Source organism: Talpa europaea (assembly GCF_964194135.1).
Source record: "Talpa europaea genome assembly, chromosome: 4".
Taxonomy (NCBI): domain Eukaryota; kingdom Metazoa; phylum Chordata; class Mammalia; order Eulipotyphla; family Talpidae; genus Talpa; species Talpa europaea.
Window position 1 is genome coordinate 38,376,791 of NC_140070.1, and position 26,983 is coordinate 38,403,773.

The following is a 26,983-nucleotide window of genomic DNA, read 5'->3' on the forward strand; positions in this document are numbered from 1 at the left end:
AAAATAACATACATGGAATCACAACAAAATTAATTTCAGAGTCAAGACTAGAATTTGGGTTTATCACTCCTCCCCTTTCAGCTCATTTCTACAAAGGAAAGCTCTTTAGTTACATATAGACTCATTAAGTCTAGTGGACAGTTTAGATTTTCTGCCACCAATGCCATGAGTTATGTCTATAGAAATGTCTCGCTTTGACCTTTAACTGTGACTGTTTCTACTGAAAAGTTTAATATTTGCATGACCAATTTTGGTCACCATTCCACTGAATATTGAGACTGTTTTTCTGGAAGCTACTCAGGAACTGGTACTAACATTTTCATTCTGTTTTCAACAGCATTTCATCACACTGTGAAGACACATATTGTGTGAGCTGTAGAGCCCACCGACTTTCACTGAGAACAAGATGGAGATAAGAAATTAGCTGAACAGGGCATCCCTCGTGGCGCAAGGGATCTGCCTGACATAACTGCAATAGTTCAAATATGCATAATATCAAGGACTGCCAATATCTGACAGTGATAAGATGGGGCTATGTCCACTCAGCTTAGCAACTGGGGCAAGTGGAGGAGTGATTGTCAGGAATAGGAAAAAGAATGCTGCTGAGGACTGAGCTATACTCTGAAATTTGATGACCAGAAAATACCAGGTCCAGATATGATGACTCATTCCAGAGAAACCCATATTCTATTTGTTGACATAATCTATCATCTACATATTCCTTTAAAAACTATAGTAAAACATATAGATCATGCATACTGAGATTTTTAAAGTAAAATGCCCTCACATGCACAACTTAATTGAGCCTGCATTAAAAAATAAAAAGTTGAAAGATGCATAAATGGATATTTTATATTTTATAAAGTAAATACAGCAAAATGTTAACTTAAAATCTAGATAATGCATGTAAGTTTATTTACCATACAATTCATTCTCCTTCACTGTATGTTTAAGAACTGCATAATAAAATGCTGGAAAAAAATTTAACAGGCGTTTTCATGACTGTTAATGTCCATTGTATATGACGAGAGCCCACCTTGATATACTGCTGGAAGTTTTATTATAAAAAGCCTTTAGCCTATGTCAAACAAACAGAATAAAATACAAATTCCACATTCAGTAAATTGGCTACTTCCCTTACTCCACTGAACCTTCACTCCCCCTCCCACCTTCCCTAACTACTTTTACTTTTAGGAATTCATTTGTAAGATTAACTTCAAAATTATGTCAAGAATACAATATTCATATAAATTGAACCATTATCTCATGACAATGAGATATTTCTGTATGGCCTACCATTAGTTGCTGCAAAAAAAAATCTAAGAGTTTTGATAACCCTTCCCCCATTCCATTTATTTATTGATACTATGCTATATGGTATAGCTCAATCACTAGGGAATTGGAACACCTATGAATTACATGACTAGAGAAATTATTAAATACACTCTACTGACAAAATCAGAAGGGTTAGACAGCTACATTCTGTTGGGGGAAAATACAAAATATTCCCATCCTGAACATACCTTTTTCAGTGGCCAACTGGTCAGCTAACACTACATGGACAAAGGCTCTGGTGTGTAGGTTGAGCCGGGTGAGCTGTATTTCTCAACCAGTTATGCATACAGATATTTCATAAAACTATTAAATATTTATGATGCAGTACAGAGTCCCTCTAAAAGCATCTGAATTTAACTAAATCATGTCACTGACAGCAAGAGGCACGCAGAGCAATTTGACCTAGCAGGAAGAGTACTCCTTTACATATCACTGCAATGCAGAGAGTTTCAACCATATGCTCCTTTCTGCCCCCACTACCTCCCATACTAAGGAAAGGCTTAACTTAAATGATTTGAGAGGCTTTTTAGACAAGCTTCTCGAATGAAACATAAATCTTTCGAAATGTTTCTCAAAAATTCTTCCCTGAGAGATTTGCCATGACTCTGTCACTGGAGGTCAGACAAATAACCCATCCTCAGGTTAAGTCCCCTTAACCCTAGGTTAAATACCTGGATTTAGTTCAATCTCTTCTTTTATCATATCCTTCTAAATGTCTACTACTGCAGTCTACTACTGACTGATATCAAAGGTATCAGGTATAACCAGATCCCCCTCATTCTTCCCTTTTGTTCACAAAAAGATACAAAGAAAAAAATTTTGGATGGGCATACCGAAAGCTAAATTATTGTTCATAAATTGTACCCTTAAAGCAAAGAGTCTATTGATATAATCACTACTATTCAAGCAATTTACAATTTACTTAATTAAGCATTTGGGGATGTAAACAAAAAAACCAACAAATAAATCAGAGAGAGGTCATTGGGTAATAAATGAAGGTAATAAATAAATGAAAGCACAATGAAAAGTAAAATATTTTTAGTCATTTCAGGCTCAAAGCTAACTGTACTCCTGGAGATGATTTTAAAAATAACCTATGGATAGCAAAAGTGTGTTAAATGGGTACAAAATCATTATTTTTATGATACACCAGCTGTCAAAAAAACAGGAGTAAAAGCATGAGTTGTCCAACTCAAAATGAAATGATATTACTGTAATTCAGCCAACATATAGGGATAAATTAGGAAATTTGCTGTTCAGCATTTAAACTAACTTACTTTCATAGACTGGCAGGTGAAAAATGAAAAACCTCAGGATGACCTGGTTCTCAAAAGCAGTAGATTTCAGATTTTAAAATTACCATATAATATATAATGAAAAGAACTAACATTACTAAACACCCTAGATACATGTTAATTTATCTAAATGTCTATCCATGCATCCATCCAAGAGACATTTACTAAGTGGCTACTTATGTTTCAGGCATTTTCCTGGGGCTTATAGATTTGGCAACTGGAATAAAAAAGAAGTTCCATCCTACAGTCTCTTTTCTCTGAAGTAGCAAGTGAGGTTATCTGCCAAGAGTGAGGGCATGATTCAAATTTTATGAGTTGTAAGGTCTGAGTCACCTTGGAAAATAGAAGACTGAGAAAAACAGAAGCAGGTCAGATATATATATATATATATATATATATATATATCTATATCTCACACATACACACACACATACATATACATATCACACAAGAATGACATAGGAGCAGAGAGGAGGGAGAGCAGAGAACAATAGCAAATATGAGAATGAGAATGTGTATGTTCACGTTCATATTACAATTTCCACTTTGGAGAGATTACTTGTCAGATTAGCACACCTATTCCCAACACCAGAATTTAATTTACATGATCCATTTAATAAAGCTATGTGACTTAACTCTGGTCATGATGAAACCAAACCAAGTCATTAAATGATGTTGCCAGTAAGGACATAAATCAAAAAACTTTATAAACAGTGTGATGCCCCTCTGTTTCATATGCCCTCTAAGGTAAACAAGGTGAGGTTATATGTGCCATAACCTCAAAGTTTAGCAGGGGAATTCCATTTCTATCTTTCAGTTTTATTAAGAAATTGATTCATTATTTGAAAACATCATGCCACTGCAAGTCAAAAATTATTCAATTCCCACCAGCAATATAAAAGGTTCTATTTTTCCCACAGTCTCACCAGCACTTGTTGCTTCTCCCTCTCTTTTTTTTAATATGTGCCATTCTCACATGTGCGAGGTGGCATCTTGTCATTTTTATTTGCATGCCTAGCCACTATGTTAGGCTGGGTGGAGGTTCCTCGAAAGATTAAAAATGAATTTGCCATTCGACTGAGCTATCCTATTCCTAGGAATCTACTCAAGGGAAACAAAAACACTAATCTGAAAGGAAACCTGCTCTTCTATGGTTATTGTAGCACTATTTCAATAGCTAACATACGTAAACAACCTAAATGCCCCAAAACAGAAGAATGGATCAATAAGGTGGTCTTTATACATAATGGAGTATTACTCAGCCATCAAAAAAAAAACCTAAACTCATGCTACTGCAGCAACATGGATGGAGCTGGAAGCAAAATAAGTCAGAGGAGAGAAATACTAGACAGTTTCACTTATAAGTGGAATAGAGAGAAACCAAACCAAAGGTCAAAGACAAAGACAAACCTAGAAAGCTGACAATAGATCTGAGGCATCTAGTAGGACAAAAGCAGATTGGACTTTGGTTAAAGCTACCAGATGGGGAATGTGATGATGTGGGAGTAATGGAGAATTACTGGGGCTTTGGTGGTGGGTGTGGTGAAATAGCATACAGTTGTAGAAGTGTAAATCTACACCCTTAAGACATACTGTTATGTGAATCAACATTATCTCAATAAACATAAAAAATTTCTTTTAAATAAAAATTATTCAAATAAATGAAAAGGGAAGGTCTGGCATTCATGCAATGCATCTTCTGCCACAGATTTCCTGATTTATTTTTTAAAATGTATACCTTTATTCTTTTTTCATTCATTCACTCAATTACTCAACAATTATTGATGGTGTCTAATATGTGTAAAGGTTCTACACAGGACTAAGAGAAGTAGGTTGGAGGGGCACTGGGGAAAGAGATGGCAATGGTTCCTGCTTCAAGGTGTTAATGGTGTTACATTACAATGGAGGGCTTAGTTTTCTTAATTCCAATCTGGTACAAAGACAAATACTTCAGAAACGAGAGGCCATAGTCTTATAATAGATTCTATTTGTGTGGTAGACACACTATGGAGTGATTTCTCTCTTTTTTTAATTTATTTATTTTCTTGCATTGCTACTCATTTTTGTACAGTAAACCTCAGGTGTAGTCCCTGAGGTTCTCCCACCACCATAGATCCATCATCATAGTGATGTCTCTTTTAAAAGGAAACACTGTTTATTGTAAATGTGTGTCTAAGTTTCTGAGATTTTTTCTTCTATCAGGATCCAGTTATGGAAATGTTTCCTTCTGATACAGTTTTGTTTTGACTAGCGAAGAATAAGAATGCAGAGGTTCCGTTCCAGAAGGGACCATGCTTAGGCAAGAGATACTTGGAAGTAATGGACAGAGACAGAAAAAAAAAATCCATCTAATTCATCCTCAGTTACCATGAAAACAAAACATGCACCAAAATAGAATAGGCAATAATAGTAATTTGATGATGGGCTTGTTGACATGATATTTTTGGTAAGTGGATTAAAATAAACAAATAATACATTTTATGATTATCTTTTATGTGAACTGAAGATTATTTACTTGTGATGACAATGCAGTTTTAAAGTATAGTTAACCAAATTTCCTGAATTGTTACATGAATGTTTTAATTTCATAGAAATTCTGACAATCTGAAATAGAAAAAACAGAGTAGTACAAAAATCAAGAGAAAATTATATTACATACATGCAGATATAGATCTGATAATTTCATTTAAAGACTAGCTGCTTGTAGAATCCAGTTTCACTGGCTAGGAAGTTCAATATGATTTAAAGAAATATGTGTTAAATATTTGGACTGACAATTTTGATAGTTGCATAGGCCCTACAAAATCACTGACATCGCAGATGCTGGAGGTGCCCAAGTAAGTTTTGCTATTAAAGTTAGAAGCTATTATCTTCACAAATATGGATTGATGTTCAGATATGAATTGATGGTAATTAAAGAAATCAATAATAAAATGATCAGGATTAACATCATCCTTTATCTAGTTAGAAACGTGATGTTTCCTTATTTCAATTAATTCTGATGAAAGTATACTAGGCCCTAGAGCAACCTGCTTCTCATTCAATATATAAATCGATTTAAAAATTTTATCCTTACAACATATTTTTAAAGCTGAACACTGTCATCCTATTAATGCTCAATGGTGGTTGTCTGTGAAGAAAATGGTATATATTGCAGTGGAACATTCTTATTTTATATTAACATTGTCTAAAGGTACATTTTAAAAGACACTGATAAAAGATTTCTCTTTTAAAATTTGGTTTCACATATTCAAGTACTGATATCTCTGATGCTCAAAAGTGAAACATTAATTTTTAATTATCAAAGTTGATAAACACTGTGAAGTGAAAGGTATGATAGACATTCCCTTTTTTTTGCTATTAACTTATAAATGGAACATTTTTTCCTTCTTCCTTTCGAATCCAACCATTAGTGATACCATCCAGCTACCTGGGCATTAGGTATTATCTTTAACTGGTATCTGCCTAAATTAAGCATGCAGTTTTGTCAGCAAAGATTTTCTTTAATATATCTTGTTTATGTCTACTATAAATATCATAAGCATTCCATTAGCATTAACCTAGTGATTAATGCATACATGATGGAGTCAGGTCCTGATCAGTGATAATAACTGCCTACAACTATTTCCCCAACCATTTATCTCCCAACTCTTTCACCCTGACTAACAAAGACATGCCTACCAAAGTCTAAGGGTTCATGTAGTTACAGGAAACCAGATGCATTATTTATAAGGATGCAGAGGCTAGAAAGTTCTGCTATGCCGCTTACCCTAGCAGTAGTAAGATATAAGCTATTGGCAATAGGAACCATGCCAGTGCATTAGAAGATGAGATAGAGGGATCCCTGCCAAATAAAATAGCTAAGTAATAACAAATGTTAAAGAAGAGCCTTGGGGGTTGGAGGAAGTCCTGAGCCCACTTTTGGTGGGCTCAATTCAGGTCACCAAGCTTTTGCAGTCAATGCAGAAAGGAGAGTTGTAATCCCAATTAATTCGTTGTGTCTTATCTTTCTTGAGTGCTTGCTTTTTAATTACAGTCATACATTCCTTTTTGTAAAATGTTGCTAGAGTATCTATATACAATGAGAAAATTAAAACTGGTATAAAATAGGTATAGAGTACAGCATTAGCTTTCAAGTTCAGGTACAGTTAATTGTGTATTTGTATTGTCCACACTATTTAGAAATCCATAGCATGGTTTTAGTGAACCAGGACAAATTGTTTTTCCCCCCTTTGATTTCAAAAAGAAAGAAACCCCAAAAGTCACAATTTCTTATTCTTCATGTGTTCAAGACTATATATTGCTACAGACAAAATACCTGTCACGGCTTTAAGTAGATTTTTAGATAATGTCATTCAAGTTTCATTTTCTGTGTTATTGTCAGACACTTGGAATTTGCACCATTGTGCAACAAAAGGCTGCATGATTTAAAATGTTAATAGCAGCAGGGGATGAGAATGCCATCTTGCCTAGGGTGGGGGCTGGGGGGGAACCTAAAAACTGACAAAATAAGTCAATCTAAACACACATACAAAAGAAAACTTACTGTAGGGATTATTAAAATGAAATAAGCTTCCACAGAAATCTGAAATTTAAACAAAGAGCTATGGTTTTATTCTACATCTCAAAACTGACCTGAAAATTACCGTTAAAGAACAAAGCAGTTTAGGCTACATATCACACATTATGCTTATTTTTTTCTTTAAATGATACAAGTTTCAGATTACTAAATGCTTTCATCTACCATAACATGCTCATCATTCTCTCTCCACCCCCTCATGTGTGAGAATTTGAAGGGGAAGTGGGGAGAGGTTTATGGTATTCCTTCTAAATCATCCAAGGGTCAACCAAATATAATTTGGTACCCAAAACTTCCTGTATATATTTCTGTATCTTGCTCAGGAACCTTGATTCACAGAATTGATTTGGTCTATATAATCTCATTAGAGAAAAAACACCATTTAGAAAGGCGATTCCATGATTACTTGCCCTTTAGAGTAGTACTGTGAGGTCAGAAGAGGAGCCCTTTGAGGGTTTTGTCTTTATTCTCTACATCTACTATCCCTGGGATGTGGAGGTGCAGAAGGCAGGGCTGAACCATGCTTTTGGCACCATTTGTTAAGTGACATTGACAACTACTGAATTGTCTGTCAGTTTCCTCATCTATAAAGTAGAACTAATAATATCTATTCTCAGATGAAAGTACCTGACACATGATTGATATTCATTCAAAGATATTATTAGTAGTAGTAATTTTATTTTTAGAAGTAATAAAAATCAACCTTATTAATGCTATAGTGTCATTCCTTTAATCTCAAACAACTCTTCAGCACCACAAGAATAGTAATCAACCACTTAAATAGATTTTCAGATAATTTGTAATAATCGTATCAAAGGAGAAATGATTCTTATGGATCACCATCAACACAAGTAATTATTATAAAACGAAGAAACTTGGGCCTCCCCAGTGGCTCAGCGGTTGAGTGCTGGGTTGCAAAGCTGCCCGCAGCCTCTGCAGCGCATGTTCACTCCCAGGCCGCCTGGCGAGGGTCCCACCTGGTGCACAGACCTCTCCTGCCGCCAGCTGCTCCCCTCAGCAGTGTACTTCATCAGTCTGCCTGTTCTGCTCCCTGCTCTGGCTCTGGTGAATTCTCTCACCCTCCCGCGCTTCTGACTGTACCCAGTGCTTGTATGTATAAATAAATAAATAAATAAATAAATAAATCTTAAAAAAAAAAAAAAAAGAAATGAAGAAACTTTCCAGATATAAAAGCTGGAAACAAAACTAAAAATACCAGCATACAGACTGTGAAATACTTCTCAAAATGTTCTAAAAATTATCTAAAATTATATCTCAAAATTATCTAAAATATATTATCTTTTTAAACTTTGATTTGTAAATATTTAAACATCTTTTTTCATGATTTAAGGTTTAGATTTTTCTTATAATTATATATGTGTACAACTTTAAATAATAAACTAAAAATCAATCATCTCACTATTAATGTTTATATTAATTTAATAGATATTTATATTTTAATAAATATTTATATTCATTTAATAGATATTTCCTGGGCATAAGCATAATGATATGTTATAAAACTGCAAGTACAAATGCAACAAAATTCCTTTCCCAAGACCTTACATTCTGATGTGGGGCTGATGTGCACACCAGAGTTGAACAAATAGCAAGTTTGTTATTTAAAGCAAGAAGCTATAGGACCACCAAGAGCTTGCTGCTGGGGATGGGTGATAGTCTAACATCTGATATAACAACAAAATAATCAAGAATTTGATTTTACTCCTTGATGGGACAAAGAACACTTTTCACAAATTTAGAGAATCAATTTAATAAAATATATCCAAGTCTCTGCAATTTAATTAAATATACCGAGGTCTCTTCAAAAAAGGAGGGGAAGATAAATAAATAAATCTTTAAAAAAATAAATCTTTAAAAAAAAAAATCTTTAAAAAAAATGGTTTGCCCTGGTGGCGAAAGGGGTTAAGCACAGCAGTATGAGCAATTGGCCCCAGCCAGAGAGAAACCCACATGGCACAGCAGACCTCTCCTGTCTCTCCTGCTGCTCCCCTCAGCAGTGTATTTCAGTCATTCTGCATGTTCTGTTCCCCACTCTGTCTCTGGTGAATCCTCTCACCCCCCACATCTCTGGCCTGCACCCCAGCTCTTGTGTGCATGAATAAATAAATCTTAAAAAAAAAAAAAGGAGGGGAAGAGGGGGAGTTATGTATGACATTTTGAAAATTGAAACGATAGCTGAGTCTATTCTTTGTGAAGATTATTTCTCTACCAGAAGCTTTTATCAGCCCACTCCTCATACCATTTTTACTCAGTCACATCCAATGTTCTACATGCTTAAAAGAACAAGAATATTTTACTATAATTCTTGTTTCTGTGTATATATGTGTTGTGGATGTTATGTTTCATTTTTGTTTATTTTTTCACTAATCTGTACAGTTTTAAATCTCAATTCCCTTTACCTGCACTGGAAAAACATTTTTAAAGGTTCCAATAAACCTCTTATGTGCCCTTGAGTCACCTATTTCCTTTCAAAAGCTTATCTTGTTTTCACACACACACAGTCTCATTTGCACATACAAGGTAATTCTCCTGCCCCTATAATCTATTTATCCTAAAACATACTCAAGGACTCCTATGGTTTATTTTTTCACAGTTAGCTTGAGGAAAATCTGAACAAAGATGTATTTGTGCTTTGCAGCATCAGGGACTTGAAATTTAGAAGTTGCTATGAGTTTAGGAAAGAAAATGAATCCACTTGGATCAACTAAAGAGTAATGTACTAAATTTACCAAAAAAACTATTACAGTCACTTAAATAATTTCTCTCAGATATATGTAAGGCTAATCCTCTTCATATTTTTTCATATCACATTTTACTATAAATATGCCCTTCTGACAAGATGGGTTCCTCATGGTCTATTTCATCAGAAGTTAGATTTTCACACCTTTTATGGGGTGGGGGGGGAGCAACTTCCTTCTTCAAGCTTTGTAGAATGAGAATTATAAATAACCAAGATCTAGTCTCAGAGTTACATTTTTGTAAATGGCATCAATTATTATAGGTTGATTAATAGATCTTTAATTAAAATGTATATTTGTATATAACATTTAAATATTTTCTCTTGCAGACTTTTTCTTAATATATTTTAATTTTAAAGAGGGGAATGGGGAATTTGTAATTGAAAAATGAATCATATCACATAGAAATTTCTTGTCAATCACTGCTCTGAAGACATCCAAAATAATTGAGAGGAATCATCATAAAGGAAAAATTAATTTTTTAATACTCAATAATTTTAATTGATTAATAATTTAAATTTACTGTACGGTATGTGTCACTCAAAATATAATTAGATATATATTCAAGTTTACCCCTTCTCTTACCTCTGGGTCAATTCAATGGTCTTCAGAAAGTAAAAATAAATAATAAAAAAAATTATTTAAGAAATGTCCAGGTAACTTAATAAAACATCTCCTTGATGGAGGACAAAAATAAAAAGCCTGGAAAGGAGGTGCCCCAAGACCAGAACCTGACTCACACAAGGAGGTGGGGGTCAAGGGAAATAACATGACCATTAACCCAGCAGTAGAGGTCAGGACCCTTAGGCACCAGTGCCTTATCACAAGGCATAAGACCCAAGCAGGATCACACTGCTAGAGGAAGAAGAGCACAGACCTGAGGGTAAAGATATGCAGAGTGGGCCCATTCTGGAATCTCTGGTCTCTTTCTAGTTTTGCCTAGTTATCCAAAATCACCAACAAACAGGCCACTCTAGGGAGAAGTGAGCCCCTCCCAAAGAGAAAAGGACGATTATCAGTGCCGTCTCTGCACAGGCTCAGGGCAGCACTCCCACTGCACACCTGTCACTGTGCAGGTGCTTTTCACCAACTCTCTCCCTCTGCAAGGCAGAAGCTTCCTGCCTGCCTGTAACCTGTACCATGCCGGGACTTCTCTTCACTGACCTCCCTCAGAGGAGGCAGCTCTCCTCAAGGCAGCCTGCCTGCAACCATGCAGGCCCCTCTTAGCAAACCTGTCCCTTTCGGGGCAGCTCTTTCTGTGTGCTTGTGTCTATGCAAGTGTCTTTTACTGTTCTGTCCCTTTCCCTAATAAACCTGCCCTTTAAATATAACCAATATCTCTGCCTCGTGGAGAAACTCACCTTGGAAACCCACCACGTGCTGCTGAAATGGGAGCTCTGGTGAAACCTTTCCCACGGTGAACCCAAGGGCCCCGCACTCCAAACCCACTGACGCCAAAAACGACATCCTCATATAAATATCATATCTTTGCAAGCTCACCTATGTATCAAGGTAAGTTTCTGATAATGAATCGTAATTCAATTTACCATACTGTGAAATTTCTAAGTCCTTTAAAATTCCCCGGCTACTTTCAAAACCCTATTGAGTATGAATTAACGTCTGATACCTCTTAATCTTAGTCGTCTCCTTTTAATGGTAGATTACAGAATTTTATCATCTTTTCTAAATAGGATACATTTCAGGATTCTGATTTTTTGGTAGAATTGTTAGGGGGAAAGGATGTCCTGGCTAATCCCATACAGGCTTTGTGGACTCCACCCCCACTCCAGACCAAAACCATCAGGACATTGGGAAAGACAAATCCCGTCACCACCAAAGGGAAGGTGGCTGAGACCTGAGGGTGGAATTAAACAGCCAGGTTGGGTATAAAAACCAAACACGTGGGCCTTGGGGTCTCTCGCTCACTATCGCTCGCCTCCTTGCTTCACGGCTCCTGGCTCGCGGCCAGCTCTCAGAGTGCCATTTGGGATTCCAGATCTGCAGATCGGGTAGGACACATTTAAAACTTTGTCTCCCATTTTTCTCCCTGAGCTGTACATTTCCTCATTTGCCCTTCCTTGCAAATAAACCTTTTATTAACCTTTCGTGTGTGCCTGCAGTAGAGTATTGATAAGTCCATTTAAGCGCACAGGTGAGGACCCACAGTCAGGCACCCCGTTTTGTATCGGGGCTGCCCTATAACAGAATGGCTGAGCTTTCAATGTGAAACAAAAGCAGCTGGTTACTTTATAAAAGGACAACAGTAAAAAAGGTATCACTCCAAATAATATTTTCTTTTAAGTCATATACACAATGTACATAAGTATTTTCTATTTTAAGTAATATTATTCAAAATACAACTTGATTTAAAACTTTGCCTCACACCCCCATATTCTACTTTGTGTTATGATAATGCGTCATCACATACAATTAACCATGATTAACCTTTCCACTTGACTGCAAATTCTTTCCATCCAAATTCCTTTCTGTTCACTCTTCCAACTACCAGCTCCCCCCCACTCCTTTTCCTCCTAGAAATACACATCACAGTTCCTAGCACCATGCTGGGACACAGCAGGAGATGCTATTGCCTAGCAAACTCAGCAGGTCTAATAATAATTATCATTAACTAATTATTTATTTAAATTAAAGAGAGGGAAAGACAACAGTGTCCTAAGAATTAAAAGCAGAAGCAGGGTCATGGAACTTTAATCTAAATCCATCCCGCACTTGCAATTTGGCTTTAGTTTCCACTTGCCTAACCCTACCTAAGTTTTAATTTCCCTTACTATTGAAATGAAGAGGTCAGTAGTTCAAAATTTTAGCATTACAAAAAGAAGTTCCTGCAACATTTAAATATTTATCAAAGTTTCCCCCCCCCCTTTTGTCACATTTCTTTAAAACATTTACTATTCATTGAAAGACATCAGAGTAAAGAACAAGACTAGAGCTCACATTTGATGAACAAGCTACTGAAACACTGGATCTCCTAAATAAGAGATAGTTATGGGCTTGAATGAATATGAGTTGAGCTTTAGGCTATAACCCACACTGCCCATATAATTGGTTTTTAAGATTTTGCTGACCTCTGGTAGACTGAGAGATAAAATGAAAAATGCCATTCTAGCAGTTCTTTGATGATTAGTTTAACTATGTATAAACAGCACCTTTATGAAAGAAAAGAATTAAATATCCAGGCACCACCTATGCAAGATGCATTTTAATAAGAATAGGGCTAACCTCTAAAACACAAACAACACTGCAAACCAGTTACCACAATTAAAAAAAAAAAAGATTAAAACAAGTCTGTTGTCTAGTCACAAAATAACTTGGTCCTTGTATAGAAAGAAAATCCTAGTTTTACTCTTTTTGTACATCATCTATATTATAATTTGCAATATGAGATTTATAATGCTTTTTTGGGTAAATAAACCCATCAACATGGGAAAAAAAATAAAAAAGGAGAAAAACAAAGGTAATACATTATTTTAAAATATGGTATTGGCACAAAAATAAGTACATGAACCAAAGGAACAGAATTGAAAGTTTAGACATGAATCCCCACACATACCAGCAACTCATCTATTATAAAATATCTATGGACATAAAATGGGGAAAAGGCAGTCTCTTTAACAAAGAATGCTGGAAAAATTGGAAACCCACACCTAAAGGAATAAAGTTGGATTACTCACACCTTACACAAAAATAAAATCCAAATGGATTAAAGCTTTAGCTGTAAGACAAGCAACAATAAAATACATAGAAGAAAATATTGTTAAGTTCCGTAACATCAACAATTTTCAAAAAGATCAATAATAGGGTGGAGAAACTTGGGAGATGCCCACAGACGAACTGCTGGAGTCATTATTTCCTTTAGGTTTCAGAAATGATGTCTGAGTCTGATAAAGTCTTGATTATTGTGACTTCTTACACTTCAATAAGAGCTGCTGAGTTTTGAATAGGCTAAGTATCTTTGTTTTACTAATCAACACACAGTTACTCTGGTGAAAGAAACTAGTAATTTTTCAAAATCTAATTAATCATGGACTTAACAAAGGAAAAATCTAGATCAAGTTCTCTTTGACTTTTAACTCCAAAGTCAGAACGTTTTACAGATCTTAAAATCTTGCCTTGCATTCTACTTTGCAAACTGCAAATCATTTTTCTTCAAGTAAGTAAAATTTCCTGAATTAGAGAAGTGGGCATTACAAAGAATGATTAAAATGTGTGCATGGGTACTAATAAAAGCATTTCAATAGTCTTCAGTTTTTTAGCTCATTCCTTTCTGTAAATTGGCAACCCTGCTTTAGTTCTGTCTGCCCAATTTAACAGAATTTTCAATAACAACTACTTTCATTTTTTCTTTATTGTTCTCTTACCAGTGTCTATATCCTGGTTCTACTAGTGTTATCTGCTTATCAGTTGCACAGGACTGTGCCAGTTTTGCCTGTCTAGATCATCTTTATCTTCTTTAGGTAGAGAACCTTCCCCTCTGTATGGATATTATACCATACAGTTCCCTTAGGACTGAGTGCATCTGCTTCTCTTACCCAGACACACATAGCACAGATATCTGACCCAGGCCTGCTCAACCGGAGTCATTAATTTCCCTGAATGCAGTAATTATTTTAGGTCGCAGCAAATAACCAAAGCAGGGCCAATCAGATTTTTCCTTAAAATTTGCTGTCTAAATAATGTGTACATACTCTTTTCTTTTTTAGATCCGGAGCAGAGGGGATATAGGTCTGGACTTCTAGCAGCTATCTCCCTTTAGGCAGAAAGCCCACTAAGGATGAATAGAAAAACAAAGCATGAAAACTAAGAAACAACCCTATTATATCATTTGGGTCTCTGGATCAAATTGGGCCTGTTATGTAAGCCAATAGACTCCCCTTATATTTAAGCTCTTTGGAGTTGAATTTCTTTCACTTACATTTGAAAAACTCCTAGACAAATCACTGTTCATATTTGTTTTGCTACTTTATCTTGTTGCCTCTCTATCTTACTCTCTTCATTCTGGGGGATGGGAGAATGGTTGTAGGAGGGGCTGTCTCCTATAGCATCCAGGGCCTTTTCCTATAAAGGCTTCTGTTCCCATCTTGCTATTTCTCAGATCCTTAGGCAACTTGGGGGAAAAAAAACAAAGATTTAAGAAAATACTCCAAGTTCAGGATAAGTAAATTTATCAAAATCTTGCACACTCTGTCTTCCTAGATGCTTTCTTAGTATATAACTATGTCTCCATTCTCTTGCCTTCAGTTCACCATTAAGAAAAATTCAATAGTGTAATATATAGTAATCCATGTCATTGATCTATCCCTAATCATTAAAACCACCACAGTTTTAAAAATTGTCTTAAAACAGGAAAAATAAAGATGTCCTTCCTTGTCCCAGATGATACCCCACCCTCCAGAAAAAGATAAAGACAAACACATGCACACATACAAATTGAAGAGAGTATTTCTTTTTTCAGGCAAAAGCTCCCCAAAGAACAAAATACTGAGAAATAATTGCTTCAAGTAAGATCTTTCCCAGCTAGTGAATCTGGTGATCATACAAATAATTTCCAGAATTTATGATATTATGTAATAAACTACATAGTAACTAGCCTGGAATAATTCAAAGGAAACAAAACAAAGATCCCAGCCATTAAACAACCTACCACTGAGGAAGATTTGCCTGTTTGAGGAAGATTAAATTCCTATTAATATGCTTGGTCTAAGTTTATTCCATCTCTGGAAATAGGAGACTTTGAGAACATCATTCCCAAACACAGCAACAAAGCCAAAAAACAAATCACTCGAATGATTCAAGACCAACTTTTTTTTCCTTCTTTTATCGTACTATTAATTGTCTGTTCATTAAGCAGAGTTATTTCAGTAAAAGTTGACTTTGGAATAAGTGATATAAGTGTGATTATAATCTTTTTTTAAAAGATTTATTTATTTATTTATTTATACATTTTAATAATCTTTTTTTTAAAGATTTATTTATTTATTTGTTTGTTTGTTTGTTTATTTATTTATTTATACGCGCACCGGGTAGAGTCGGAAGCGAGGGTGAGAGAATTCACCAGAGCCAGAGCGGGGAGCAGAGCAGGCAGAAGGACCGAAGTACACTGCTGAGGGGAGCAGCGGGCGGCAGAGGTCTGCGCGCCATGTGGGACCCTCCTCTGGTGGCTGGGGAGCAGCTGGGGATCGGACCAGTGCTGCAGAGGCTGTGGGTAGCTTCTCAACCCAGCGCTCAACCACTGCGCCACCAGGAGGCCCTTATAATCTTTTTAATTGTATTATTTTGATTGAGTAATTGTTGGTTTACAATCAGTATGTTATTTTAGAAGTATAGGTTAGGTCCCCACTTCTTCAGATGCATGTAACTACACCATGTCCAGCCCCAAAGCACACAAACAGGCTTTCCCTTAAACTAGCTGTGCGGATCCAATAAAAGTTTGTAATAAAAGATTATGCAATTTGAAATTAAAAAATTCAGGTTTAGGGCCTTCCTGGTGGTGCAGGGGGCTAAGTCTCGGCCCTATAGGGCTGTCCACAGTCACTGCAGCACGAGTTCGATCCCTGCCAGGAAGCTAAGCCACATGTGGTACACCTCTCATGTCTCGCCTGCTGCTCCTCTCAGCAATGTGTTTCAGTCAATTCAACCATTCTGTTCCCCACTCTGTCTCTGGTGAATCCTCCCCCCCACACACACTCCTGCCTGTACCCCATTTCTTTTTTTAAGATTTATTTATACATACAAGAACCAGGGTACAGGTCAGATATGAGGGAGGGTGAGAGGATTCACCAGAGACAGAGAAGGGAACAGAACAAGCAGACTGACTGAAATACGCTGCTGAGGGGAGCAGTGGGTGAGAGAGGCAAGGTCTGCCATGCCACGTGGGTATCTCCCTGGCTGGCCGGGATCGAACCTACACTGCAGAGGCTGTGGACAGATTCACAGTGCTATGCTCAACCACCTGAGCCACCAGGGAGGCCCTGTACCCCATTACTTGTATGCATAAATAAATCTTTAAAAAAATTCATGTTTAAATTTCTGTTCTACCACCTACTTAGTCTTTAAATTTGTATATGTCAAATTCAAGTCCCTTATCTAACAAATGGGAAGAAATCTAAACCCTAGGATTATTGTGCAGATAATGAGAAAACACGAAATTATTCCTTATAAATTATACAGTATGATATAAACGTTAGTTATATAAAATATATATATATAGAGAGAGAGCATGAATATAGTTATGCAGTTCAAAATAATTTTCTAAAATATTAATTTCAACTAAATACAAATGGTTAACTATGATTTAGTTATAAGCCTTATCAAAAGTCTTGAGATTATCTTGTCCAATAGTGTAAGGCCACTAGAGACATACATTAAATGACTTTAAACAGAATTGAAGAATGATACTTTAGTTGCAGGTAGCACAATAAGTAAAAGAAAGTAAGATATACTCACTCACAAAACTATGAACTGAACACATAGGCAGTGGCTTGCCAGCACATGTGGATGGCTGTGATAGATAAGCCCCTACTCTTGCTCCACATCACTGTAGTGTCCTAAAAATCTAGAACTAACTTTCCAAGCAATCAGAAAAATAGATATAATACCAGTTGTGTAAATTCCCTTTTAAAATTATTCTTTTATTGCTATGTGATGCATGATAATTTGTCATTCTCTACAATAGACAGTCACCACACCCTTGAAAATGCCATGTTTCTAATAATCTGGAAACACAATTTGCATTCAATTAGAAGTTACGGGTGACAGGACAGAGTTCATATTTTGACACCAATAAAGATCTGAAATTGAAATGCCATTTTTTCAGCTGTGAATCATTTAGCAAAGGTCTTGGCAGTTTTCTCTACCATTAAAGGAGATAAGTCAGCTATAGCAGAGGCTGGAATATAAGAACTGTAGCCCTAAATCTCACCAATGGACAAGCAGACTAGTCCAATCTAATCAATACATATTACTGTGCTATTCCCAACTGGAAATGCTGTATCTCATTATAACAAATGTCTCTACAGAGGAAAGATTTTTTTCCTTCAGCCATTTCTTTTCAAGTGCCAAATTAAAGGCTGAATCATTCATTTCATTCAGAGATTTCAAAGCAGACTTCCTGCATGGGTCCTTTTAAAATGAATATGCAGTATTTGGAAAAGGCATAGCAATTTCTTGCCATATAGCTTTCAGCATCATCATTTAGGTTGGAAATCACAAATTCCTTTCCTCCTCCAACAATAAAGATATTTTCCTGCAATGTTCAAGTAAGACGCCCCTGATTTCTATTCTCTCTTCCAAGAGCCATGTTGCCTTTTCAGGTACCAGCTCTCTTCCATAATAAGGGAGACCACCTAAAAGAAAGGCTGGGCTAAATGACACATTCATTTACTCAACCCCGTATAGTTATGGGATAAATAAGATTTTACAGACATAGAAACTCCATCTCAAAGAAGTTAAAGAACTTGCCTATGGTTACACAGTAATTTACAGCACGAGGATTTAGATCTGAGAGCAGGAGTTCATCCAAAGTCTTTCCATTTCACCTCACCTCCTGTCACCCACGCCTCAGTGTGCCACAGAGAGACCATGTGGGGCTGAGTTGCCTCAGGGAATGCATTTACCTTTATCCATCACAAATACTCCTGATCATGTATCAAAGACTACATTCACAGAATGTAGTCCATTCACAGAATCTCATTCCCTTTAACATTAAAGGCTTTTTCTTTGAGGCAACAAAAACTCATGCATGATAACAGACTAACATATTGATTGGGTTTGAATTCTGCTTGTGTGACTTTAGATAAGCTACAACAGTTTCATCATCTGTAATATAGATAAGGCTTGTAAGAACTATGAGTCATCATCCATGTAAATCTCCTGGCACTCAGGAAGGCTTCAGTATATGTTTGCTGCCATTATTATCACTATTATTATTATTATTATTATTATTAGAAACATCGTTATTTAAGACTATTTTTTAGAAACTTATCTTCATTTTATTCCTATTACTATTCATTAGACTTTTCATTTTTTTCCTTCATTTGTAAATTGGAATGGATGATATTTAATTCAGTGAAGTATCTGTATAACAAGTGTATTATTCTAGAGCATTTGATAAAATTGTCTGTAAAATAGAGTCACTGGCAACTGGCACTTCTGAGAGAAGTCATTCTGAATTGTTCTAAAAAATTCATTTACTTTTTTGCTGATTCTACATAAAAAAGGAACAAGATAGTCCTATTGAATGTTTTGTATGGTTCAAGTACTTCTAAAAAGTGACTCCTGTCACTTGTGTGTAACAGGACAGTCATTTAGCAAATTATATGTTTTAAGTCACAGATGGCTCATTTGCCATAAAGAAAAGAAAAAGATGCTATTTATCCAGAGATTACAAGGAAATTTTAAAAATATGTAAGAACTCTAAAAATAATATGCAAAGCAAGCTGCAAGTTTCAAAAGAAAAATAGTGAAATTGGCCTTACAAAAGGATTGGTAACTTTGATAATTCATCAATATATACAAAATGAGAGGAAAAGCAAATCATAAGGAAGCACAAGTAAATAAGGTATTTGTAGATGAAAAATAAATCCCTTAAAATCTCCAGTCAAAAGCAATTTTTTTATTGCTTTTGTTACAGTGATTAAAAAAATTAATTTTAAAGATAAACCCTGTTAGTATTTAATGACTTGAGAACAAATTTTATGATACATTAAGTTAGAAGGATGATGAATAAGTAGAAAGTTAGAAAAGAAAATACTGATTATACTAAATTATTAGCAATATTATTTAGGATAAATAGGGGTTGACAACTTTTATTTTCTTTTTGCTTTTTATACTCCAACATGAATTACAGAGGAGACTAGGAAAATGTTGAGGTCAAGCAGAGGTTTGGGGAAAAAAAGGAGATCAGCAGAGCTGGCATTTCAGGCAGTGTTTGGAGCAAGACCAAGAACATTAACCTACACTACTGACCCAGCTCAAGAGGCAGCAGTGAGATGCTCAAAAATAGGACTGGCAGGGAGGGACCAAGCATTTCCCTATTATGTGCCTACATTTGTACCCATAGAAGTAAAAGTTAACACAGGGTTGTCTCTCCTTCCTTTCACTGACCCAAAAATCACACCAAATTGTTATAATAATATGTTTGCTGCGTCCAAACTACTTTAGAAAGACTCTTCAAAATTTATATTAGAAAACACCAATGTCAATAGTTCAGAGCATGTAGTCCACACAGACATAATTTCATTTTAATAGCCAGGTTTCATTGTCAAGTACAAGGCCTTGCTAGCGTCTCTTTTCTTGCTAAAATAAAGTGAAAGGAAACCTATTCTTCAAAACTACTACTTCTGACTCATGTGAACATTTCCAAGGCCTTTGACGTCTGCATAAATTTTGAACTGTTTAAGTCCAGCTTATTGCTGGTGCTGATTCTTCAAATGTCACCTTCAGCCTTTACTGACGGGAGATATGCTTACATCACAGTTCTTCTGCAATGCAGAGTTCTACCTGATGCTGCCTTTAAGTGAGTGCCTCACACTGCATTTGTTGTTCTAACCAAGAGTGGACCTAGAATCATCCCGCTGTTGGTAATATTTTCAAATTATAGGGCATATTTTCATGAAATTTTAAAAAATGCCTTCATTTATCAATTTAACAATGTTTACTGAGAGCCTACCATGAACAGGGAGTGATATATGAAAATAGCACACTGAAATATTTGAACATAATAGCACACACAACCTTCCTTCTTACTCTTAAGCATTACCAAATATCAGGAACTAATTCTGCTGAGAGTTAAAGAGTCCGATTTCAAAATTATTTTTCTCTCAACAGTGTTGCAATGAGTGGAAATGTAAAACAAGAGATTCTTTTTAGCTCCCTTAAGTTATGAAAATGCAAAAGAACTATTTCTTCCATTCCCAAACTGCTCAGAAACAGTTAAGAGCGGCATCCATCGCCCCATTAATGATAGCATGCAGGGTTTCAATTACAAGGTTTCAATAATTTTATTCAATGAATCACGCAGCGGAGAAATTATTCCCATACAAAGTGCCAATAAAGAAAAACTTGGTATTTGCTTTTGTATAATAAACACTTAAAAATATAAAACAAAGCTCAACATGATTCCTTAAAATGGTTAGCTAGAATCTCTGTAATTATACTAATCTTTTTATAAATAGAATTAAATAACAAATATCCCAACTTCCCCAGCATGGATTATCATTTTGGAGTATGTAATGAGGGTCCTTAGAATACAGAGGAAGCCAATTTAGTACTTCCTAGCATTTCATTTCCTGTTAGATCTTACTAGATTGTTAGTGTCAATGCAGTTAAATGATGCTTTATGTAGCTAAAATGTAGTCAAAACAACATACTTCATAATATGAAAAATATGTTTCTAGCATATCATTACAGTTCTAGTACCACAAAAGCAACCTGAAGGGCAAAGCTTTAGGGTCAACCTGGTTGTATGTAAACAGACTGACAAAACAACTGAAGCTGCCAAAAGTATAGACCCTCTTTTCCTTCCATGCTAATAGCAAAAGAAAATTGTTTCTTAAAACACACTCTCCAGGTAGGACTGTAACAACTGAGCATTTATCAAACCCAGAAATAGCTTTAAATAAAGAGGTAAAGGGAGAAAACTATGCAGTTATGTTTTATTTTGAAGGTTTGATAATTCCCTTGTTGGATCTTAAAATTTAATACTACGCTATTCACAATTTATAAGTATTAAAACTATTTTTACTAGTCCTTGCTAATTTCTGATGTTCCCCTGACACAGCACAAAGCACCAATCAATCTAACAGTTGTAGAATTCCATGAGCACAAAGCACATTTCACATTAAACAGATGAAAACTAATCTGAGATCTTGCCTGGGGACTTGCTTTCAAACATTTTCATAATTAGTCACTTGCTATCGAATTTGAATTAAGGGCATCTATATATAGATTCCCATCTCCATCACAGCGGACTTTATATGTGAACTGAGGAGCTCTGGAATAGAGGCCCCAAACAGCTGGGTATCATGCCACAGGCAGTTTCTGAAGTTATCAAGACATTAAAAAAAAACAAAAGCCCATAATATTCTCTATTTCTCACCTAGAACTAGGCCTCAGAAGCTATGTGGTCATTTTCCTACATTTGAGGGCACCACATTATCCTCAAACTAACACACATGTATCATTTCAAATTCATGTATATCTTAGGGGGAAGGGTTATCTGGTTGCACAAAACAAAGCAGGGGACCCTTGTGTTCCAAAAAGCAAACACCATTTTGCCCCCATACTCAATACACTAACCCTCAATAAGGTTACAGGGAAAACGTGAACATGATCTCTGGAGGCAGACATTGTGTTGGGTTAAAGACTAGTGAGCAGAATATTTAAACATACTTACATGAAGAAGTGTTTGCTCCTTCTGTTGATACAGATAGTCTAATGGGAGACTCTATAAAACATAAAAGTGGAACGAGGTTTTATTGAGTCATGCTGCTTGGACTCTTAAATTAGAAACTTGCCAGGTTTGGGTATAATCTAAAAAATGAGCACCAGAAAATAGTGCAACAGAAAAGCTGAAGCATTCCAATCAAAGGAAGATATATGCAATATCCAAAGACCACATAGGAAAATTTCTGTAGTCTCGACCTGAAAAATTTCTGAAGTCTCGACTTTTAAAAAAGATGGAAATGGAGTTGATTCATAAGCACGGATATTCCCACACACCATCTGCTACATAAACTTCTTAGAAATACTACTCTGAACAGATCCAAACTATAGGTGAGACAGATAATTCCTTCTCTTAGAAGTGGTCTTGATTTTAAGAAATGTGAAGTCAGACAATAATCCACATAATCAGAAAGAATATCAACTTTCATGCATAGAGAAAACAATAAGTGAGAATTTTTTAGGCAACTTGGTCCGCATAAACATACTGACCAAACAGAATGCTGAATAAAGTTCATGCAAAGTCCACTAGAGCAATTCCATCAGGACCAAACAAAACATGCTAAATAAATACAAAGTACTATCACTGGAGGTGTGAGTAGCAAGATTCTCTTAGGTAGCAAGGTCAAGGAAGGAGAAACTTTAAGTAAGCATACAGACAGAGCATAAAACATAACTCATGCAGAAAAAAGCATGGAACCTACATTGTTAGTAGTAAAATATAAGAGCAACTTAATATCAAAGAATAGAAATTCAGAAACCAGAAAGTCGTAAAGAGTCAAGTCAGATATCCTAAAACAATAGTCACTCCAAATCCCAAAGATAAGGACCACATAAATGTAAAAGCTCAGATTCATACTGAACTCATTAAAGAAATGCCAGAACGAAAGGTGGAGAAATTCAGATAATGCAACAATTTTTCCTTTTCTGTTTCTCTTTTATCTCTTTTTCCCTCTTCTTTTCTTTCCTCCCTTACTCCTCCATCTCTGTTTTTATCATTATCCCTATCTCTATCACAGAAAAATTAGATCCTCTCAGACCCCAGGATCATACTACCCTACAATATAAATAGGTACATCTTAGCAGGATGTCCAAATTTGATCAAAACAGTTTAGAATAGAGAAGAATTTAGAATTCATAATTATGAACACTGACTTCAAAGAGAAGAGTAAACAACAGTGAAAGATGGAAAAAGGCTGTGTTGGAATATATAGTCTCCTATAACTTTAATAAAGTATAAATGATAATAAAAATTAATAAAGCCAAAATGTTAAACATGGAGTAGTTGAAAGAATACTCTTCTACTTGTTGATATATATAATTTAACATTTCTAATACTTCAGTTTTCTCATTTCTTAAATGAAGAATAAGAATGTATTGTCTCACAATTTTTTTATTATTATATGGATGTAAAATTTCTGTTAACTGCACTGTACCATTCAAAAATATTACATTGTGGAGATCATTTTTTAATAGATCTCCAAAAACTCACTTCCTACTAAAGATTAATTTTTAAATAGTCTAAGTTTCTGTTAAGTATTGATTTACATAGGATAAAGAAAAAAGTTAAAAACATTTCACAATATATTAATTAAATTCAGAGGTAGTGGAAATATTGATGAATTATTGTTATATAGGCAGCATAAGTAGAGTTGGGTTTTAGGCATCTAATATCTACTGAGACTATATTTTCTATTAACAAATTTATAGACAAATGAGAAACAAATTAAAATTTTTTAAAGTCAGGCTCTAACAGTTCTTTCTATTAACAAATTTTATAGACAAATGAGAAACAAATTAAAATTTTTTAAAGTCAGGCTCTAACAGTTTCTTTTAAGTTTAGTGACCACAAGTGGTCATTAGAATTCTGCTCAACAACTAGAGCTCAGAGATTAATACATTATCCAGAAATAAACTCTGATAGATGAGAGAGGACAGAGGCAGCTAAGAGAAGCACCTATAAAGACAGAAAAACTGAATTTGATATCCCAATGTCTCTTTACTCATCTAATATTACAAAGTTGTATTTAGATTAGAATTCTTTCTCTCGTGCATCTTTCAGACCCAAGTTCAGGGAGAGCAAGAACTTTAAGTAAAATCTAAAAAGACAGGATGAATTGAAGAGAAACAGAGTTGCAGAAAACAAGAACAGCAGCTGAAATTTGGGTGCAGAAGGGTTTTGATTAGTAGAAGGAGCAGCCAGCAGTTAGGTGTGTCACTTTGGTTAGTAAAATTTGATGAGCTTATTTTCCTTACCTGAAGACACATATGCTCTTTCAGTTGAGGCTGGCATGCCAGTGATGATCTCTGCAAAAGAGAAAAGGTGATAGGATATTATGATGTATAATCAGGAGGCTGGGAGTCAATTCCACAGCCTGCCTTCAAACTAAAAGTGGGTATAAAAGAATAGAAGTACTGCCACAGGGGATGAGACCCCAGGCTTTATCCACACAGAGAGTGAAAAATGCATCCAGACAAGTGAGAACTACCATCCAGATTAGTTCTTCTTTCTTGGGCAAAAAGCATGAGATGAGCTGTGCTGGAATAATTAGCAAGAATTCACAGTCCCCACTGGAATCAGTGGAGGAGCACATATGGCAAAGAGGCTAAGTGTTTGTCAGAAAGAAAGGCAGAAGTAGGCAGAAAGAGCAGAACTTTAAAGAAATCAAAGCTATAGGATCAACAATCTTTGGAAAACTGTATTTGTGTTCAAAAACAAAAGCGAGTAATGGTTCTAGTATTGATTGATGAAAAACATCAAATTATAGCATTGAACTCTATATAAAACTGCCAATGGTAACAAAGCTGGAGGTCTTATTATATGAGACACATGTCAGTCTACATGGGGGAGGATACAGAGTAAGGAAACAGCTCCTAATCTCAAGGAAAGGAAGCACACATGGGCACACATAATCACAGGAACTGTTATAGTTGTGTTCAGACTTTAAACTTGATTTCTTACTCCCTTTTACGTGGAATAAATGAGATTATACTATTTACCTAATTCTAATTCTGTGTGGTTAATACAGAATTAGACTTTCAGAAAAGGGCTTCATTTTGTTAGAATCTAGTATTTTCAAGTAAGGGGTATCTTATGAAGCCAGGAAAGATGTAGTTACAATGATGGATATCACTGAAGCCTCACTGTGTGTATAAACATTGCAAAATTACCTAATTTTACTATTTACTAATCAGGACAAAAAGATAAGCTGAATCTATTATGAATTATATGTATTCACACACATATACATTACATATACACACATATTATAGTAGTTGGGGCCTGTAAAAATCCTAAGCAAGTTATATAAGCTATCATTTTATGTTTAAATTAATAGCCAGTTAATCATGGAATGAGAAATGTTCATGATCAATGTAATAATCTTTAAATCAAGATATGACCATTTAGTGTTTCCATGGGAATACTAACCTAGTAAGTAAGTGAAATTTATTTAAGAGACAATATTTCTTCAGATTCCTCTCTAGGGGAAAAAGGTTTTGTGGAATGGGAAATAAAAAGATGGCATGTAAGATGCAACAAGGATGTTTAAAAATAAGCATCAGGTTAAATATGAATGCATAAAAATCAGAAATATGACAAAGACACAGGCCTGTGTCTTTCTGTACAAATGAAGTATAGGTAGTCCTCTCTAAGCAGGCATTGAAAGGACAAACCAATTCAAGATGTGAGATTACTATCAAATTAACAAAGTAGCCAACCTTGGCTCTTAAATCCAGAAAAACAGGAAGAAGGGAATCAGTATGTAGGAGTTTATTGGCAGCCTTTGCACTTTTTCAACCAGCAAAGAGGATGTTCTCAACTGTTAAGGAGGTGATATCTGTTTCTGAAGTAGCTACAACTGACTTCCTTGATTTGGGTGGTAAAAACAGTATTGTTTGGGCCTCCCTGGTGGCACAGGTGGTTGAGTGCCGCACTGTGAAGCTGTCTGCAGCCTCTGCAACGCGGGTTCAATCCCAGTCTGCCGGTGAGGGTCCCACATGGCGCAGCAGACCTCTCCTGTCTTGCCCGCTGCTCCCCTCAGCAGTGCATTTCAGTTAGTCTGCCTGTTCTGTTTCCCAGCTCTGTCTCTGGTGAATCCTCTCACCCGCCCATGCATCTGGCCTGTACCCTGGTTCTTGTATAAAAATAAATAAATCTTTAAAAAAAATAAATAAAAACAATATTGTTCTTCTTTGGGAATATTTAATCCTGGAGAATTTTTTTAACCAAAAGATCCACAGTATTTGTTTTTATGAATACCTAGAAGAAGGTCCACATTTCCAAATAATGTGCTCAAATTAGAAGATGTCTCCTCATTCTGTCCTTCACGACCTGTCAATGACACAGCAGCCAGACTAGAGGAGCAGCTGAAGATTAGATCAAAAGAGGGGGGCAAATGTCCCAACACCAGCATGCGTTTCAAGACTCTTTTCACAATTATTTTTGATAGACTAAGAAGTGGTTGACATTGACCTTCCCACATCCTCACTCTCCCCCTCCTAAAAAAAAATCAGAGCTTTTTCTATCTCTAGCTCAAAAGAGCTCAGATTAGAGG

The 26,983-nt window shown here is 35.7% G+C and overlaps 1 protein-coding gene across 7 annotated transcripts in view; it reads right to left on the reverse strand.

Annotated features, from left to right (window-relative positions):
• NRG1 (neuregulin 1) overlaps window positions 1–26,983 on the reverse strand; it is a gene marked incomplete at both ends in the record, with an annotated part of 207,454 nt that overhangs the window by 120,507 nt on the left and 59,964 nt on the right. For 5 of the 7 annotated variants that reach the window (XM_084231879.1, XM_084231877.1, XM_084231878.1 and 2 more), the window contains 2 exons: window positions 22,381–22,431; window positions 24,684–24,734. The exons of 1 other annotated variant lie outside the window; for it this stretch is intronic. In XM_084231879.1, the coding sequence (XP_084088005.1) occupies window positions 22,381–22,431; window positions 24,684–24,734 (102 nt within the window). The remainder of the gene's footprint in view (window positions 1–22,380; window positions 22,432–24,683; window positions 24,735–26,983) is intronic. One more of the 7 variants, XM_084231875.1, reaches the window with a different exon arrangement.